General features: G+C 36.1%; 1 protein-coding gene across 8 annotated transcripts in view; it reads right to left on the bottom strand.

The window, feature by feature from the left end:
* LRBA (LPS responsive beige-like anchor protein) overlaps window positions 1–20,962 on the bottom strand; it is a 424,097-nt gene that overhangs the window by 268,604 nt on the left and 134,531 nt on the right. For all 8 annotated transcript variants that reach the window (XM_074867473.1, XM_074867476.1, XM_074867474.1 and 5 more), the window contains 2 exons: window positions 16,510–16,574; window positions 5,206–5,314 (listed from right to left, as the gene is read on the bottom strand). In XM_074867473.1, the coding sequence (XP_074723574.1) occupies window positions 5,206–5,314; window positions 16,510–16,574 (174 nt within the window). The remainder of the gene's footprint in view (window positions 1–5,205; window positions 5,315–16,509; window positions 16,575–20,962) is intronic.

The following is a 20,962-nucleotide window of genomic DNA, read 5'->3' as shown; positions in this document are numbered from 1 at the left end:
CATGCAGAGAAGTTAGCTGCCTAGCATGATTTATAACAAATGCAAGGGGAAAGTCATGTGAAATTCTCAGTTAATCAACAGAAACGGCCAATAACAAGAATGCCAGCACTTTATATTTCTATGGATGATGAGAATTAGAAAAAAACAAACAAAAAAAAAGACCAAAAATCAAGAGAACGACACCACACAATCTTTTAAAAAAGACACTTTGAGAAGGCAGGTTAGTTTGTAAATTACAGCAGTTATATTTTACTAAAAAAATTACCAAAGTGTCTGTTTTCCTCACAGACTCAGAATGAAGAATCCTTGTCCATATGTTCTAGAAAGTTTTCTGAAAATTATTGTGTTGCACTGTCCATTGCTCCTCTACATATATTATGAATGCTTCTGTATGGTACCTTTTCCCTCATTTTCCTATTCCTTCATGTGAATCTTCCAGGCAAAAAAAAAGGATGTTGCTGGAAGAATATTCATCAAAAATACTTTAGACAAGCGTTGAGATATGGTATCATAGGTTTTGGTCAAAATCCAGTAGTGCCATCCGATAGCAAACTAAACCTTCACTAGAAAGATTAAACACTGATGCTTGAACAGTCCAGGCCTAACACACTTGCAGGTTTACGTATTTAGAATTCTATAAATATGTATATTCACACACAAATACATGAAGAGATTTATGTAAGACAAGAGGCCTATCTAAGGCAATGGGCACTCCTGTCATAAATTATAAAATAAAGTCAATTAGAGTACAAAATTCCCTCCCCCTCCTCGCACCAAATCCAATTATTCTCGTCGGCCTGAATCCACAGCAATTTGCACACATAAACTAAGACACAGCGTGAATCACCACATTTTTCAAGGTCATTTCTAAAAAGCAGTCTAGGTGGTAGCATGAAACCAGTTGTTGGAATTCAGACATAAAGAGGTTCCTCTTCAGGATTTTCAGCTCTACCAAACACTCAGGGTGATATTTTGAAAAACGCCTCAGAGACCTGCGCATACAAGTCCCAGGGACACCGGGCAAAATTTAAGGTTATAAGGGTTATAAGTTATGTTAGGAATGTTCACATTACCATATTCCCCGTTAAAACCTGTGTTTCACTGCCACCTGAATAGACAAATGAGTGGAATATTGCTTCATGAGGCTTCTTTGAGGCTTAATCTCATTGTAAAAATGGGTAAGTATGTTTTAGGTCTCCCTGTGACCTTCCCACATGTCTACATTCATAGATGTAACTACTTATAGAGGTAGCAGTGAAAACATACGTGAAGAAAGGACCAGAAAGAAAAAGAAATCAAAAGGTTGACCTTTGTATTCAGCCATAGAAAAACCTCTCACAACCAATCCTTCACCTCCAAAGCAATTTTTTTCTGTCTTTTTCACAATAGCAGCTTAGAAGATGGTATAAGTGGTTTGCTCATAATTTGTTATGTTACTCATATTATGTCCTATTAAAAAATAAAAGAGTGGCCAGGCACCAAAGAGGAAGACTCTTTTGTCTTTGTCCAGGCTGCTGAGCTGTCAGGTAGCCCTCTAGAGAGGATGGGAGATTGCACCTTCCACGAGGGAAGCTGGGCACCTCCAGTTTGAAGAAGCTTCTGGAGTGCAGGACTGCAGAGGCAAAGGAGGCATCAGCAATGCAAATGGAGACAAACTCCTGACAAAAAGGAAGAAACAGAAAAATAGCCAAGCGAAGATGACAGAACCAGACACAGAAGATTGCCACCAGACACAGAAGAAGTAGATAAAAGAAGAACGTAAAAAGAGTGTTCTACAGAAAATATTATAAGACTAGATTGCTCTATCACCATGGTACAAACCTGTCCGAAATCTGACACACATACTGCAAGGCTTATCTTTGTCATGACTTTTAGAAATGGGAAAATTAAAACCGGGTAGCGGTAAACATACTACAGAATTTTAAAAATAAATTTGAGGGTTGGATTTCTGCTGACCCAATGTTATTATGGAATATTTCATATGTGATCTGAAACACCAGAAACGTGAGTCTGAATAAAAATGAAAAACGTGTAACAGTTCTTGTCACATTTCTCATCTGTGTCTGAATCTTTATCCCTCACTCAACCAGCCTCCTCTCCTTTCACCCCACAGCTCAGGTGGCAAAGCTTGCTTCTGACCTGAACCACGCATGCTCATCCCAACCATTTTTTAAAAACAAGTTGCCTTTTTACGACTAGTAATTACCACAATCACAAAATACTTTTAAATGTGATCAAAACCACATTCGTGTATACCATTCTTCAGGGCTAAATGTTATAGGATCACACTATTTTCCAATAAATTGTTTAATGTTTTTGTTCTACACGGGATCTGCTCACTTTCTTCACCTATTGCAGCAGGGGAATTTCTCATCTTAGGACAGAATCCCAGAATCATCCAGGTTGGAAAAGCCCTTGAAGATCCTCTAGTCCAACCATTAACCTCACACTGACTGTTCTCAACTCCACCAGACCCCTCAGCGCCAGGTCACATTATTGGTGCAAAATATTTACATCAGATTTTAAAAGGAATTGGAAAAATTCACACCAGAAAAATCACAACGCTGTTTAATAAAGACATGACCTCTGCTTAGGGAGGTCTCTGTGCCACAGAGACTTATCTCTATATGATAAGACAGAGTTTATGGAAGTATAGCCTATCTGCTTCCTTGTACAATTGCTCTTTTCTGGAGATATGCTATGACACATGAGATACTGCATTCAATGGACTGACCAAGAAGAGCTTTCTCGTGACTGGACGAATATCATCTTCATTCCAACTCACTTCTCACAATAGATGGAAGATGAAGCAGCAAATCAAGAAATGGGTGCATGCAGGTGACCAAACCACACCAGTCAGGCTAGCCAAAACAATCTTTAGCTTAGGGCTCATCATCTGCTACCCTGCTTCCTTACAGGTCTTCAAATTGGAGAAATGAACCAGATCAAAGGCTGTATCAATAATTTTGCAAGTTCTTTTTCTCTTATTTGCAAGTTCCTCCTGTCACATGCCTGTAAGTGTGTCAGGACATGAGTGTTAGGACCGAAACACAGGCCTCCATATCGACAGCCATTCATACAATGGGAACATACCTACCAACTGCAATCCACAGCATGCCAGCAGCCCAGAAGAGCACAGCTCCATTCCCGTTAAGTGATGGAAGTCTAGTCAACAGATCTATTTCTGGGCACGACATAAGAATGGCAATTTTCTATAGCCTGGAGTGCCACTTTAAAAGGCCACAAGGAACACCACGGCTAGCACCACTGTGCTAAAACAAGTCAAGCACTCTTGACAGGACATGTGAAAACCAAACCATACCGTGGATGGATGGAACACGGTCCACAGGAATTTCTGATTGTTGCTGTGATACCTGCAGATTCGAATGGATGAGACTAATGGTTCACCCTTCCACAACAGAAACATAATGATGACTGAAGTCTGACACAGAAATCAGTAACGCTAACTTCATGAGGCACTGGGTGTATTATTGAAGCATTTGGTGGAATCCAATAGTTGTATATTCTCAATTTGCACGCCCGCAGAAGTGATGCTAGATCTAGTTTTGTTACTGTGTTGGAAAAACTTAAACTTGATAAACAGACTGCTGCTATTTCAGTACACTAGTTTCTGTTTAAGTTCAACCTGATGAGTGAAACACCTTGAGCCATCATACCGCAACAGCACAGATTCAAAGCAGCATCAACTCAAAGTATCAGCCAACTCTTATCCTAGAGAGTTGTCACAGCAAAACTCAGAGCTATATTAAAAATGTAAGTTGATGCTCAGTGTAAATTTCTTCCAGACAGAAAAGGTGTTTTGAGACTGAAATAAGGCTAAAAGTGAAGTTGTCACTGAACAACTGTATTCATTGATAGCCCATATTTACATGACAGAACCCTTTATTTCATGCAGATTACTCACATACACACACACACCCCTTTGCAGATAGTTTGCATCTGAAGAAAAAAGGTGGGCTGTTCATCTAATCAATAATGCCATGTCACACATGAAGCTTCTGCATAAATCCAGGGCAAAAGATGTCAAGCATGTCCCACTCCAATGATTATCGGGCAACAAAGTAAAAAGATGCACTTTTCATCTCCACAGGACTGTCGCCAAACCCTTGATGTAATAAATGAAACATGCCTGCTATTTCACCATTGCAAAATGGTACTGTAGATATCTTACAACATCTCTGTTTGCAGGAGGGGGTAACTAGCTCTAGATGAAGTGCAGATATGTTATTAAACAACGCACAGCTTGAATCCTGGGGCCAACACAGATGACCTTTAGAACATAAGCACTGTCTAAGACAAATATGCTTTCATCTTTGGGGAGTATTTTTTCAAGTAAAGATTTAAGAGAAAAACAGTTTAGAAACACGTTAAGCACAAATGTGCCTTCAATCTTTTAATGTTTCATTTTAAAAACAAAACCACAAGTAGTATCACATGTCAGAAGAAAGACTAAGTACTCTTTAAGCAGAATATTACTGAATTTAGTGAGATTTAGCTTCGTTTTCATTTAAACAACCTAATAATTAAAGCACAGAGAAGGGAGATATGTGATGCAACTGAGATCCAAAATTGAAGGTATGACTGAAGTGATTCAGAAAAAAGGCTTGTATTTTTATTACAAGTCTATAAAAACAAAGACCATTATTTCACTTTAGAATCCCTTAAGTGGGATGAAAATACAAAAACATAACAAAATCACACTGAGGCATGTAAAACATAAGGACAATGGTATTAGACATGGACTAACTGAAATAGCACATGATACAAAAAGAAAGAAAAAGTAATTTTTCATTTTGCACTTAACAGGCTGTAATCATTTATTTTCAGTAAGGTGTTTTTTTCAGTTATATCTTGACTGTGATGCTAAGCAGCTTTAACACACACACTGATATTTGCTTCATGGAAAAGAGCAGCATTGGTGTGATAAAATTCCTTCCCCCACAAACTATGGTTTGCAGATTCTGACAAGTTCTGAGCTGCTCTGCACAGCCTGTTTTTCCATCAAAGTTAGTGGCAAACTATCAAAACACCCTACAACTGCAAAGCACTTTTCACGATGGAACCTCCTGTGCCTGAAAAGTCTACATCACACATTGGAACCCTCAAACACAGTGGGCCTGTTATGTTTTGGTGGTTTGTTTTCGGTTGGTTGGTTTTTTTTTTTCCCAAGATTTAATTTCTTACCTCAAATTCAGCATGGCGGTTAATATCCTCTGCTCTCTGTCTGCTCAAGATAAATTCTGCTTCATTAGCCACTCTTACCAAATGGTCCTTCATGGTTTGACTCAGCAACCTGAGGACAGAGAATAGTTAAGAACTGCCTTGAGAGAATGAAGTCCTAAAATAAAAATCTGTAAATACAGTATATAAACAAATATTTTGAGCTCTGTTCCATAACTGACTTTATTGTGTTAAGAAAATGGTATAAATAAGGTTGAAGGGTAATTTTCTGGCAACTAATAAAATTGTATTTCAATAGTAAACCAAACTATTAAACAAAATGTAAACACTCTAGACAGTCATTTGTTTTACCTGAAATATAGATATGTGTGTATGTGAAAGATTTTCTTACAACACAATATAAAGAAAAGTAAGCAGTTTATGCATATAAACATCCACAGTGAAAGCCCTAATGTAACTGATATAAAGTCTAAATAAATATTGTGAATTGCACTGCAGTACAGTTTTTTTTCTCCAAATGAAAAATTGGAATTTTATGGTAAGTATACATTTAAGTAATATTTTCAGGATTATAAAACATCTTCAGTCTCACAAATGAAATGCTAAGATATACATTGTTCCAGGTTACGTATAGAATAAAGCTGTAATTCAATCTGAGATTTCTGAGGCCTTCATAAACCCTGAGTTTATGAATGGCAGCAGAGCTGACAGACTGAACTACAACCCAATTATTCTGTGAGTTCACATATTGTCACTAAAAACATTTCCTTTTTAATTAGTTACATTGGGATTCATAAAGTTAAACCTGGCTGTACAGGAGCTGTACACCTAGTCTGGTTTAGAAGGTGCACATTTCCTTGGGGTCACTCAAAGTTAACACCAGACAAACTCAGTACATGCTCTACTGGCTAGTTTTTCAAAATATCTGTTATTAAAGCTTTTTTTTTTTTTTTAAGGTTTTCAGTTGCTAATGTAGAAAAGAACCATAAAATCCCTTGTTTGCCTTGCACATGTAAGCTAAAGGACATTTCAACAAACGCAGAGCCTGAGAGCCTTTCTTTATAACCACAGGATTTACTATGAAGGATGCCTTCTAATGTATATAATGTTATTTTTATCCCCTTATTTATCTGAACTATGTATGTTTGATAGCATGACCATCAATGCTCTTCTGTCTTGCCGGTCACAAGCCTACTCCAATGAGAAGAAATCCAGAGGCAGGCCACCACCTGAAGCTCTTTGTCCACTGCCTCTCTCACTAGAAGACTAGCAAACCTGCAGCACAACAGCTAAATGAGGCCCTGTCATCATTAACCAGTTAAATCAGCAAATTACTGCCTCTCCATGGATCAGGTCTTGAAAAAAGAAATACGCACAATTCATTAGTTGAAGCATGACTTCACCTTCTGTTTGAGGCAGCTTGGACAGAAGCCACTGTTTTAGAACCACATTATAATTTTTTTCTTTTTTTCTATTATTAGCCACTTTCAGAATGGAAGTGGCTGTTGATCAACAAACATACAATTTGGCCAATTTATCTGCATGCATTAGTGACAAACATTGACTTTCATGAACTTGCAGAACTAATTACTGCAATAATGTAACTTCGATTTCATGGTTTAAAAAAAAAAAAATGGGAAAATAAACTAGTTAAGAAGGCCTTGCTCACACACTGAAAAAAAGCAGCTCCAAACCTCTGTCTCTAATGATTTACAATAATGTTCAGCTAAAAATAAATCCCTACTAATATGCCAGCAACAAGAATCTGCAAAACCAATTTCATAGTCTGGGCAGATTCCAAGCATTTGATTCCACCTTTTCTCCAAGATCCCCAGTAGCACATTCAAATCTGTCATATAAGTATTTAAATAAACATTTTTTTTTAGTGAACTAAGAACTGTCTAAGAAAATATGGAGATCATAAATACTCATGTATTAAGATATCATGTATTACAACTTACATTTAACACAGTTGGGCAGTATCCCATGGTTTTCATTGAGTTTGTCACCACCAATACCTTCTGCTAACCTGATCGGACTTTGAAAAATACTAGTTATCCTCTAAAAGATCCATCTTTAATCTAACATTACTTCTCTTCTAACAGTCACATTTTTTTCATCTGTTCAAGAAAGCACCCCGTATAATAACTATTTTTAATGAATTATAGCATGGATTTTCCTTTTTATCTACTAACTATAACCAGTAAGCAGCCCAGTACATGACTGACTGTACCCTGGCACTTACTCTGCCTTGCAGAGATGATGGATGGGTTCCAAACAAAGCAAAGAACTACATTCCCTCACACAGGAACAACATTCTCAAAACAGACTAGAAGCGATCCTAGTAAAAACAAATAGCTTTAAAGTATCAGAAAGAGCTTGGTCTCCTATGGATCAGCTGTCACTTTTGCCACCCCCACCTCTCCTTACTAAACCCACACACTTTCCTCATTTTCTCTATGATATTCCACACAAGGCTAGGCCAGCTAGATAAAACTTACACATGATTTTGCCGATAAATCCTCGTCAAATTTATCATTTTGGCAACTAAATATTCTTATGGCTAACAATGAAGGAATTGTCCAAGCTTAACATAAGCACCTACTGGTAACTTCAAGATGTTTTCAGAAAAATGAAAAGGCTTCATGCTATTAAGTATCAATTATTATAGAGTTACTTCCCTTCTTGCAAACTGCCAAATTCAGCAACTAAAGGTCTTCAGGAGGCAAGGATAAAAGTTATTTACTAATACAAATGAAGCCTGTAATTTACTGGTTTATACAATATGACAGTGGTGTTCATTATTTACATTCAAGAACTTCAAATTTTAATCTTTCTTTACAGTCATCTTTTCCAATCATTGCACATGCTTAGATTAACTTTCTTCCAACTAACAACTGAAGTTGTACCATTATCTAGGTCACTTTTGATTTCCTCTCTGAGAACAGCATTCACATAAATGGCATGCCACTCAGATTTCTATTTTGAATGTACCTCTTTTAAGCATGGAACTTAGCAAACTAAATATATATCTATACATAAATGTAATGGTGGCGTGATATAATAGAGGAGTCTATAGCCATCATCAAAAATCAAAGGCAAATACAAGCTCTCAGCATCTCTCTAAAGGAACACACCTCTGATTATATGTCTAAAATGAAGTTTTAACCATCTACTTCTAAACACTAATTTCAGGAACCTTTGCGGCTGCTACTTTTCCACTTGAGTCCAACAAAACATTAAACAAATTTGTTTAAGTGTAGCTCAGTGCTTGCAATAGAATCAACTGCCTCTAGCTGAGCAGATAACTACAGAGGCAAGGACAAGAATCTGACTCTTGCAAAAGTATTAGTTCAACTCCAAACTACATACAACACATTTTGTACGTATGTGAATGGCTATAAACTGTATTAACTAGAGCAGGTAACTTTGAGACACAAACGCTTTCTTCTAACCAAAAAAAAAAAAGATGTTAAGAAAAATCTGATTTTCCTTACTAAGACAGTAAGTATACTTCATGGATTTAAAGGATCCTAATGGTCATTTCTGGTACCTGCTCTGGCCTCCTACACGGAATTGACCACGCATGTTTTCCCCAAAATAATTTAATTTCCTCCATCAAGCCTGTACCTTCTGTTTGAGCTACAGCATAGCTTTCAAAAAGATGCTCCAACTTTTTTAAGATTTTAAGGTATTTTACACCATGTTCCCCTAAAAGAAGTTTTATAATAAGGTAATTAGTGGCAATTAAAAAAACCAAACAACAAAACGACAACAAAAAAAACCAGAACCACAACTATTTCTTGTCTGCTTTTATCCTGTTTTATTCCAGCAACTAGATCACATTAGTTCTTTTTTTGTTAAATATAAAGTCTATCCAAAACATCTCTCAGCAAAAGGACAGCTTTTCATTTCTTTGGCTAAACAAACAGATTAATTGAATTTCTTGTCTTTTTCGAAGTATACACACCCAAGATAAAATAAAAACTGGTCTAATAATTTCCTTCTTGCCTATCCGTCATAATCTCTGTATGCAGACCCATGGACCATGTTTGCCTTATACTACTATCTCACATATCTGTTTATTTTTTTCAGTGTCAAAATACTATTGAGCGTAGTGATTTACACTTCTCCTTCCCTGATAGATTCCCTTGAGGTTTGGCTTTATTTATAACAAGTTACTGAATTAAGATTTTTTTTCTGATCTTCAACACAAGCAGAGTGTGGATGGCCATGTTCTGCAGAAGTTAAGACTGTAAGAGCTATGGGGGTAAAGACTCTGGATACCAGGCCTACTCTTCTGCTTTCAGTGCACCCCAGATTCAAGGTCTCAAACAGACTTTTCTTCCTTTGTCTAAGCACTTTCTTTCTGGACTAGAATACTTAAAAACCATGTGATTAACTTTGAAAATATGAACACCCTAGTAAAAAAAAAAAGCAAGAGGAATGATCCCATGCTGGAATTTAAATATATACTTGCATACTTTGCTGGGTCACGAATGAAGTGCTAAACCACTGAGAAAAGGAGCTCCAGCCAAATACATGAGATATTCTGATTTTTATTGTTACACTGGAAGAGAAAACTATGAGACTCAAAGCGAGAAAACTTCGTACTTTGATTTCTGGCTGCTGGATGCTTAGATGATCCAGGAAAAAGTCAAGTTTCTCCTTACAACAAGCAAAAAAGAAGAAGGTACAAGAGAGAAAAAATGGAACAGAAAAATACATTCAAAGAAAGTGAGAGATGGATAAATTCTGGGTCAGTATTACTTACATCCAACAATTATCAACTTTAGTCAAAATATGGAAAAAGCTTTACAGGTGACATTTACAACACCTGTTTAGGCATAAATCTCTCAAAGTACTACAGGGAGAGATTACGTATATTCCAGACACTACCACAACACAGAACTCTGAGATAGCCAAGAAAGGAGGATAGAGGTAAGCTTTCCTACTCGCACTCCTCATAAACCTAGCATATAAGAGATTCTCTTTACTTCAAAAGGAGATACGTTCTACATGGATACACACTGTCTTTTATGAGATCGGACTGCTCAGTGTGCTAAGGGTTGGAATTACTGCTGCAAGGAAGTTTTACAATGGCTTTGTGGAACACAGATACACTACTCAATCATCAAAAAATACAGACAAGTCCATAAGGTCCTAAAGACTGAAGTTTGAACACATTTACCCCTTAAAATAAGTAAATAAATAAAAACCACACACACCAAAAAAAACCAAACCAAAACAAAAAATCACGCAGACTCATCAAAATGCTGACTTGGACATGTAATAGCATAAAACTTAACAGCATTCTGAAAATACAGCTAGGAGGGGACACACCAATCCAACCTTTTCTATCTAGGAAAGCCACTTAAGACTGAACCTAGCAAAAACTGATCTGAGGTTGTGTTCACATTCTGAGAGAGACTGCATGGTAGTATGACAGACAATTTCTGAAAATTTTTGATCAGATAGCAAATACATGTATACACACAGAGTGCAGCATAAATACCTTTTCGTTATGCTTGCATTAATTTATTTTTTAAAAGCAGATGTTACTAAAGACTTTCTACATAAACATTTAAGAATTCCCAGGTGCTCAAAAGTGGTTCATGATTTTGCTTTTTCGTAGACCCAGCAAATTAATGACATTCTCACAAGCAAAACCTACCTTTGCAACATACATACCCCCTCCAAAGTTACTAGAATCTTCAATAATAAAAGCTTACATTAACTTTTAATCAATAAGACATAGTTCTCTCCAAAAAGCTTCTGCTTACTCATTAAGTTGCAGCAAAGATCATATGTTTCCAGTTACACCAAAATGATGTAATTTAAATCCATACACAGATGATCAAACAAAACTTAGTGAAATAAAAAACTGTTTTAAAAATGGTTGTGCATGTCACACTATAACTTAGTGCACACACGTGTACAAAACTAAAGTCATGTAGTGTCAAGAACCCCACCTCAAGGCACTTATCCGTCTCTGAAACACATCCAGGCTACAATTTCTAATTTTCATCACATGTAAAATGTTGTTTAAAGTACAGCCTAATGATCTTCTCTAGTTCAAATTCACACATTAACAAAGTTGCTTCTGCTATGAAATCAAAACATGAAAACTCAGAAAATAAATCACCAAAAATCCCTTTTACAAAACCTACTACTTAAACAGAATGGGTTGCTAAAAATGAAAAGCAAGGAAATACAGAAAACACTTTTTTTTCCTCTTACAAATCAAGGTTTTATGTTATCAGACTCTCAGGGCAAGGAGGCTGCAATAAGGGGAGCAGACTGGTAGTAATCAATTCCAGTTTGGATGTGACTACAGTTATCATTTTTTTTTCCTGAGCTTTTTTTGGTCAATTATGCACAAAGCATAAGTCTGTCAGTTATCATCCATTTTTTCATTAATAGCTGTATTTTTCTAACTATTTTCCATCACAGTAGTTGCTCCTATGGCAAGACATTCAGTAACATTCACTGCTTGAGAGCGATCGCACTATTGCAAATGGAAGACAATTGAATGGGGCAGCCTATATCTGTCCCCTATTTTCTGTCAGGAAAGCATGCAAGTAATTGGCCAACTAGTTTGGTAGCCAACTATTTCAATATTAAAATATATTTGCATCTATGACCAGTCAAAAGTAATACATACAATTTAAGGTGACACATGTTGAAATTTTCTTAGTGCCGTTCCTTCTAAAAAAAAACCCAACTACAGAAATACAGATGCTTACAGCATTCCAGATTTTATACTGCTAGATGTTATGTATTGGGAGAATAATACCAGTTACATCTCATTATTTCTGGAGAGGTTTGGGGTTGTTTTTTTTTTTTTGTTGGTTGGTGGAATTTTTACTTGCTAAGGATATTAAGATTTGCATGCTGTCTGCCTTCCTACTTCTCCCAGCAACTTTTAAACTCATCAGACAATTCCAAGAAGTATTTTTAATAGAAGGCTAGAGTTCATCAAAAATCCAGAGGACAAAACCCCTTGCAAGCATCCTTAAAAAAAAAAAAAAAAAAAAAAAAAAACAAAACAAAACAAAAAGCTGTTTTCAACTGCACTGAGAGCCATAATAGAAAATCCAATATAGGAGGAGAATCCTCTGATATGGCAGGAGAATTTTGATTAGATTTCATTCCTCATTAGACAACAGCAAATCTAGCAATGAGAAAAAGCTACAGAAAAACAAACTTCATCAGTTCTGCTTCTCCTGGATACACTTGTGAATCCTTAAGTTTTTGGTTTGTTTGTTTTCATTAAGGATTTGAAAAGGGCAGAGACAAAGGACAGGAAATTATACATGTATTCTGCTAGTTTAATGAGGTTATCTTTCAACCAAACTTTGTGTGACAGTTCTCTAAAGAAACTGCTGTCTGAATATTCATTTACTAATGTATAAAAAAATACATGTATAGAACACAGCACTTAATGCTTTGGATGACCAAGAAAACTATGCTTGAGAAAATTAAAATTAAGCATCTTCAAGAGTCTCTTCAACTGAAAAGCGGAAAGAATAATTGCTGCAGCATGCTTAGGAGACTGATCCCTCAACCCCTGCCATGCCAAACCCATTATCACTCCAAAGGGGATAATAACTGTCACGCCTAGTCTCAAGCTCGAGTACGTTTGTTAGTGCACTGACTGATACACAAAACAAGGTCTAGCATAAGAGATGTTTCACACTAAAGTGTGCTAATGAATCAAAGCGACAGGAGAGAGTTTTAACCTTCACAGAGCAAAGGAGTTGTTTGCTAGCTAGTCAAGTAGAGGAAATAAGAGCCTAACAAAAGAGACATTTGTACACGCAAGGAAGTAAAAGCTTCTTTTTTTCAGTTCAGAAATAATAGCTTGACCATCTCCTGTGTAAGGAGGAAACATAATTAGTTTCAGGGTGAAAAAAAGGAATCTGTCTGGACACCTTGGTAGTCTCCAAAGTAGAGGATCGGTCATGACAGTGAACCAAATCAAACCTAAAGGATGGTTCCAGTGAACAAATTCCCTCATCGGTAAGGTCTTGGGTTGAGACTCCAAACCACACTCTCCCTAAAGGTGAAAGGCAAGCACAAAGACTGAAATCCAGACTGACAGAAGTTCAGCAGGCTACCGAAAACATTTTGCAGTCTATACTTCTGCTGCACAGATGGCTCAGTACAAAGAAGCAGTGGGTACAGGCACCTTTCACAAGGTTTCAAAGAGCATTAATAGTGTTCCCAGACATTACAATAGCAGTGAACAATACTTATTTTTATTAAATAGAGATTAATGTTCAATGTAGCAATGTACTGAAACTGACATTTCTTTTCATGTACAGAAAGAGGCTATTTTCCAATACCTGCTCTTTTAGCTTTTCACTTATATTGTGTACCTTCCTGTTTTTCTACACAGTTGGGTTTTGTTGGTTTGGGTTTGTTTTTACTATGCTTGTAACCTGGCCTTCAAAAGACTTCAGTTGTATATTTCAGTTTTAGGTAGGTTTACAGTTCTGTATTCCCACATACTAGTCTCCTGTTTAGATATTGTTTTCAGTTCAAGATTCAAAATTTCACTGGGCACAAACAAACCAATTCTGCTACACATGTGCAGTGGACCTGATATATCTGAAAAGCCTGGGAGCAACTATATGTGTAACGTATTAGTTACTTGTGAACACGATGAAATTCAGACCAACACATTCTGAATGCAGCACACACACTGTAGATCTTACGAGTCCCAGAGGCAAACTTTCTGCACATATTTCTGTCCAGGGAATCCTAGGCAAAACATGGCAAGCCTAAACATAAAACTTTCAACTGCTGTGATAGCAAGAGGTACATTCATATCTTTCACATAAAAACAAAAAATACATTTGAAAGCAAGTATAAGAAGAGATTTAGATCTCTTATTCTAGACCTCCTTCTCTTAGAGAAAGATTTTTCAAGCATCTTATTTGCCTGATAAACAAAAACAGTAGAACACACTTCAAACTGGAATATCCTCTGGTATCATTAGTCAAAAAAATAGCAATAAACATTGGGAATAAAACCCTGGTTTACAAAGGTTATAAGACGACCAGGACTTTCTCCACCAGGGTGACAGACAATAGCAATTCTGTGATTCCACAAATTCTAGGCAGTTCTTCCAGTCCTTTATTTTATTTATTCTTACACTCCACATGTCATGGTACCCCACAGACACCCCTCCTTACTTGCTGAAATCAGTGCTGTCCTTTGTACAACTACCTTGTCTTCTTTTCTTGAGTAATTACAGAAGCGGTTTAAAAATTCAACTTTTATTATACAACTATGCAGTCAAATTCTAAATCTGGATCATTCAGTTGGTTTCATTTTTAAATTTTAATTAAAAGATTTCTGCTTTTGGAGTTTTTAAGATTATAATGTTATGGTAAAACTACATTTAAAAAAATAACAAATACAATAAAATACAAGGCCTGAAATGTTTCAGTGTAAGTGTTAGTATATGTGCAAGAAAAATAATGTGCAACCTGAATAAAGAGAAGAAAAGAGTAGCTCTGGAATACAGTTCATGTCATGTGAGGCATAATAGTTTCATTTTAGTGAATGCTGAAAAGCCACAAAGCACTGCAATGACCAATTCAGCAATAACTTTAAAGGCTCCTATAACAGCAATGGAGGAGAAAAGAGATAGATAAAAGGAGCCATTTTTAAGAAATTAATCCCTCTCCTCTTCCCCATAATGAAAGTTATGTTCCCACTTTTTAAAAAAACAACTCTGCTAGGAGCCAGAAATGAAATGAAGTTACAATTACTTAGATATTTTCTGCTAACCAAAACCACACTTTTCCGTCTTCGAGGGATCATTTGTCCCTGAGACAACCGCTCTGCGAAGGCTAGACTGTAAGTTATTGATGTTGTTTATGGAGGTGGGGGAATGATTCCATCTGTCTGTGATGGGCACTGCAGGTTTTTAAAAGAAAACAGTCAATTCCAAACAGTTTACTGATAGAATGCCCTCTGAAAGCTTGACCTGGACAAGCTGAATAGCTACTAGGTAACTGCTACTTACAACTGGGTCTCAGCAACTGATTTGTTCATGATAATCATCTTACACAGATGAACCTTACATTGTGCTTTACATGTGTGTGGGATCTCTATGTTATCTATGCTAATAAAACATTAATCAAGGGCCAAATTTATAGCAGGCACTTTATAAGGAAGGTCAAGACAGGTCAGCCTCACATAATAGGAAACAACTACAGGCTAGATCTTAACACTGTAACTGAACACCCTTGTTACTTTACCTTGGCCCTTGGGATCAAGACTAGTAGCAAAATGCTTTTTCTGCCTCAGAATGGTGTTTCCCTCACCATAAACTGAAATGCAACCATTAAAACAGTCGTTATTTTTATTTATCTTGAGAACATCTACACATTTTAAAAGAAAAATCTCAGATGGCCATTTCCCCTATCCCTACAATGATGAAAAGATATTTATGTAGCATTTTAATTTATGTGATATATTATTTTGTTTTTAATCCAGTAGCTGCCCTAATCCTGTAAAATTTATTTTCTATTGGGATTCTTACTAGCTCGAGTTACTCACTAACAGAATTTAGGTTTAGATAAATGGCATTTCTTATAATACTCCTTAGCTAACTCATTAAGACATCTTAAAAAAAAAAACCTTTAAAAAAAGTAAATATTGCTCTTAGCCTGCCTCAACAATCGATTCCTAATGAAGAAAATATTGATGGTTCTGAATAGTCACTACAAGTCAAAGAGCATGGCCTCATCACGGGCTCTGTCATTTTCTATAAGTTCCAGTAATATACATATATAGTTACAGATAGAATATTAAACTAATTGGTAATATTAACAGGTCGGGGCTTTTTTCCTTAAAGGGACTCTCTTCCTTTCTATTTTATGAGATAGATAGAAAATAAATGAGCAAACTGGAATCTAATTTTTGAGACAGAGGCTTATCTTACAATTCCTAGCTATAATGTCTTCCAAATATCAATTCCCTTCCTCAAGAGATTAGCTGAATACAAATTATAGTTTCAACGTTAACCAGTGCACAAGGACAGGTAGAAAGAAAAATCTATGACACACTGATAAGAGAAATATTTAATGAAACTAAAGAGCATTTGGATTCTGCAAAATCCCATATTCAGTATTAGAACTGAACCGAAGAATTAAAGAATGTGAAATCACACATATAAAACTCAAAAAAAAGGACACAAAAAGGTCAGAAGAAAAATTCTTTTAAAAAAGTTTCAAGTCACACCACTTCTTGAAGGCTAAGGCAGAGGTGCTATCAAATATTGTGACTTACCTTCCTTCATTGACAAGCTCAATAAAGGCAAGGCCAGCATTCTTTTGTATAGAGTTCTGCCACTCCTGGGAAAAAAAAACAAGAGAAAAATAGTTGTATAAAAACCAAACTAAGAAAAAACATTTTCAGCTACAGAATCATGCACTTTCTTATCCACTTTAGCAATTTACACCACCATCAGCAAACAGGAATTAATTGTGTGCTAATCAGGAATAAAACATTGCCAGCATGAAGAAACAGAAGAGTATCATTTACTCAAAGTCATATTCTGTGGAAGGGAGAAGAAAATATAAAAACATTCCACAAACAATGGCATCATTTTCTCCTGCTATGTTATGCAATAATTCTGAACCTACTCTGGTTCACTGATGCTTTTTACCTTATTGAATCTTGATAATGCTAAAAGAACTGTTTCATGTTAATGTAAGGTTCATTCTTTAGACATAAATTTCTCTTATAGCTTAAAGTCTGCTTCACATATAAACTGATAACAATCCTCATCTCAGCATCACATCGCCCTCTCTACTCAAAAAATTCTGTTAATGGTCCAAAGATCGCACCATTAACACCCAGTATGTTTCAATAAATTTCCACACATTTTTAACAGTCTGGATTTTTAACACACTGAAATGATGGCAACAGCAGACACACGTGCACTGCACATTTCTTACAACCAACTGAACCCCGAATTACAACAAAATTCTACACTTCTTAAACACGTAGGTGGGTTTTGCCTGGCCCCCAGAAGAGACACAATGGAAAGCAACCAAGCCAGATGACCTATCACTGGGGCTTGCTTCCCCCATTTGAAAGCTGAGGAGAAAACAGAATTGGTTAACAAAAACATAAACAAGATTTTTAATCCTAGGCTCAACAGGAACAGGATGACAGAGCTAAAAATTAAGGTAGTAAATGTGTGAACCTTATATTTTTGGGAAAACGCAGAGGCATTTGGATTGAACAGGCCAAATACAACTCTTGGTTTAAACCCAACAACTCTTCTAAACTAATAACAAAAGACTGATTTTGTAGCAGACAGATACTTAAGTTTTATATGCTTTTCCACAACAGCTTCCTTGATTTTTCAGGTTTTGTTGAATGAAATAATCCTAATGATTATTCACATCACTACTTCTATCACTGTGGCTCATTTCAAAAATCTCATTAGTTCCAAAACAGGCAAAAAGTGCAAAACTGCAAATATCCCTTAAACAAATTTCAGGTTTCTGAATGTAGGAGTTTTTAAAACCCAGTGTCAACAGAGTACAGTTTTTGCTCTTCAGTGTTGCAGAATTACCTCTCAGTCAGTGACACGAAGGTTTGATCAGACGTACACAGAAACCACTAGAACAATGCTGTTTCTTTACAATTTAAATTCTGCCCCCAACCCCCGGAAAAGATTTTCAGATTTCAAATGCAGGGGAGAGATTATAACTCTGGTCTCTCAAGGCTTGACATGTTCCAGGCCTAACGCATTCTTTTATAATTTTTAAATTGCAACAATGGATTACAATTTTCAAGTAGTCAGAATTAAGAGTAAAATAATTGGAATTTGTGATGTATTATCCATCATGAATTATAAATGTATTTAATTACTTTTTATATAACCAGTTTATATGCATTAATAAGCAAGCAACATAAGTGCCAGCTAAGTTTCATTTACATATTATCACATATGGGTTTTGGGGGTTTTCTGTTGTTTTTCTGGTTTTGTTTTTGAGCCTACACCAAGTAGCGTCATTGGTCCTTATTGCTATGAATATCTTACTAATAATTCTCCCACCATAGTTTGCCCAGTTCTCCCCTATTGCCTTCTTATGGCCACCATTATATGACTTCAAGCTAGTCTGTAAACTGTCTGAAACAGCTTTAAAAAGCATTTAGTCTTAAAAAAAAAGCGCTTTTTAGCTGCTAATATTCTAAACAAAATACCATATGCAACTAATCTTCAGAGGTTTTTTAAATGTAATATCAAGTTCTAAATATTTTGCTTCACATGATTATAATTGAAACTATTCTCTGTAGTGTAAAAACTCAAGAAAAGCAAAATAATTTTTTCCATTTATGACACTGTCCATCTGTTGCTCTGGAGAGAGCTAACTACAATACTTGAAAATTTAATTGGTGGAGATGGAGGTTGCCAAAAGTGAGAAGAACATGCATTTATCATGATACTTTTCAGCATTTTTCTCTACATCAGACAGCATCAAAGAAGGCGTTAGTCTAAACAATTTCATAAATCACAGCTGAACACACCCTAAAGCTAATTTTAATAGTTGAAAGAAAAGACTAATGGTCATCATCTTTCATGATCCACTCAATATTTCCCCACAGTATATGTTCTCTCTCAAACAATTACACTCAGTATGCATATTGCATTATTATATCAACATCTTAGTTATCCATCTCCCAAAGGTATTAGGGAAAAAACACGTTAAAAGCCTCAAACTCAACCACTAATGCAACTAAATAACTACAAAACACATTTCAGCACTTTGCTAAGGAAGGACTGTAAGGGAAGATCAACAGAGTCAATAATTTCATACCTGTTCTAAGCTGTACTTAATTGACCATCATTTCCTACGGCTATAAATGTTCAGTAACCAAGAGACATAATCTACTTTTAATGCTTTTGGTCACTGTACACTCCACAGCGAAGCAGGAAAAAAAAACCTAGAAGCACTAAACACTATCACAAATAGCTACAGTGAAAAACAGCCATTACGAGGAGACAAAAAAGAAATCACATTTTATTCAAATACTATGTCTGATGTGGAAATTTCCTAGCTTATTATTGTTTCACCTACTTCCTTAATGGAATCTGTAAACACTTCCACGGGTACTCTAGATAAAAATACAAATACTATATCCTTTCCTGAAATGGTGCTTCAAACCTCATCAGAATTATAATTCTGTATGGAACAACACATTACATTTCCTGTAGCTACAGCACAACTCTGCCACAAGCAAAATTATCTCCCAGTCCTCTACAGCACCAGTTTTATATCATCAACAAGTTTCATTAACACATCCTTACTGAGTGCACAAGGATCATTAAATGAAAACATTAAATAGTACTGGTCTTAAACCCCTCCTTTCAGAAACTAATAATCTCCCTCAAGGTTTATATCATGAACTACTGTTGTCCCATGTGAGTCAGGTGGGGGGTTTTTAATCTATTTTACAGTAGGTTTTTTTAATTAATTCTAAGTAATGATCAGTTGTATGAGAGTACTAAATGCTCTCATCAAACTCTCATAAATTACTAAATTTCCTTTGTCTAGGAAATACATTTTGGTCAAAGACCACAACATCCATTAGACCATAACCAACAATAAGATTAGTCTAGCAAAATGGTCTTCAGTAATTCTGTGTCCCATTTTATTTCATTTCAGTTACATACGCATATGTAGTTACTTCAGTCTTCAAATGCATTGAGAAGTCTTTTATACTACTTGATCCTCCTATTTCCTCTCTTAAAAGCAAGGTATGTCTCTAATCACATGGCATCATCAGATAAGTGGAGAAGTTCTTTAAAAATTACGCACTGAACTTGAATTTTCCAGTGTCAACTCTGTTGATCAGTATTTTTCTTCCATTTGTTGTTGGCTCCCTACTCATTCTGCACATCCTTGTTCAGATCTAATACCTCAGGAGCTTCTCATTTACCCACACAGGCCTGCCCAAAAGCCTTTTCTACAAGCAGCAGGTAGTAGGAGCCAGCTCCAAAACAAAGAAATGCAGGTGGTTCTTTACACAGTGCATTACAGACCAGTGGAATCTATCACCGAAGGATGTTGTGGTGACTAAAAGTTCAATAGGATCAAGAGGAGACTGCACAAGTACACCAAAGGAAAATACATTGGTATTGACTAAATACACAGGAACTACATCCAATTCAGAAAATACCCCGAGCTGAAAATAGCTGGAGAGTGGAAGAGTATCACACGCCCTTGTCCTATTTAATTCTTCGTGAGCATCTCTTTGTGTCTATACTTGGAGACACAACAATAAGCAAGGTGGAGCCTTTATCTAACCCAATACAGCCATTCCTAAACTCTATCACTCAAACAAATGCCAAGAAAATTTTGTTGATAAACATTCTTGTGCTTTGTAATTTGAAGTGCTTGCCTGTGAGCAATCCCTCCTCACCTGTACACTTCTAGGAAAGAAATGTAGTCCCATTTCAAACAATTAACTCAAAATATATATTCTTCAAGCTATATAAAACATTTGCAGGACGAATCCATTAACTGGCCTGATGGCTAAACAATTAAACATGGATCTTTAACAGAACACTTAAAACATTTCCAATAGACAAAAACTGCTCTATTTTCCACTGTAGCAACCTGTGCTGCTACTTTCATTCATATGTACATACGCATGCATACACCTTAATAATTCACTTGTCTCAGAAACTTAGAAAAATATCCTTCCAACAAAGTTAACATAT

Source organism: Strix uralensis, chromosome 4 (genome assembly GCF_047716275.1).
Source record: "Strix uralensis isolate ZFMK-TIS-50842 chromosome 4, bStrUra1, whole genome shotgun sequence".
NCBI classification, from domain to species: domain Eukaryota; kingdom Metazoa; phylum Chordata; class Aves; order Strigiformes; family Strigidae; genus Strix; species Strix uralensis.
Note: the sequence above shows the minus strand (reverse complement) of the source record. Positions and strands in the feature narration are given on the sequence as shown.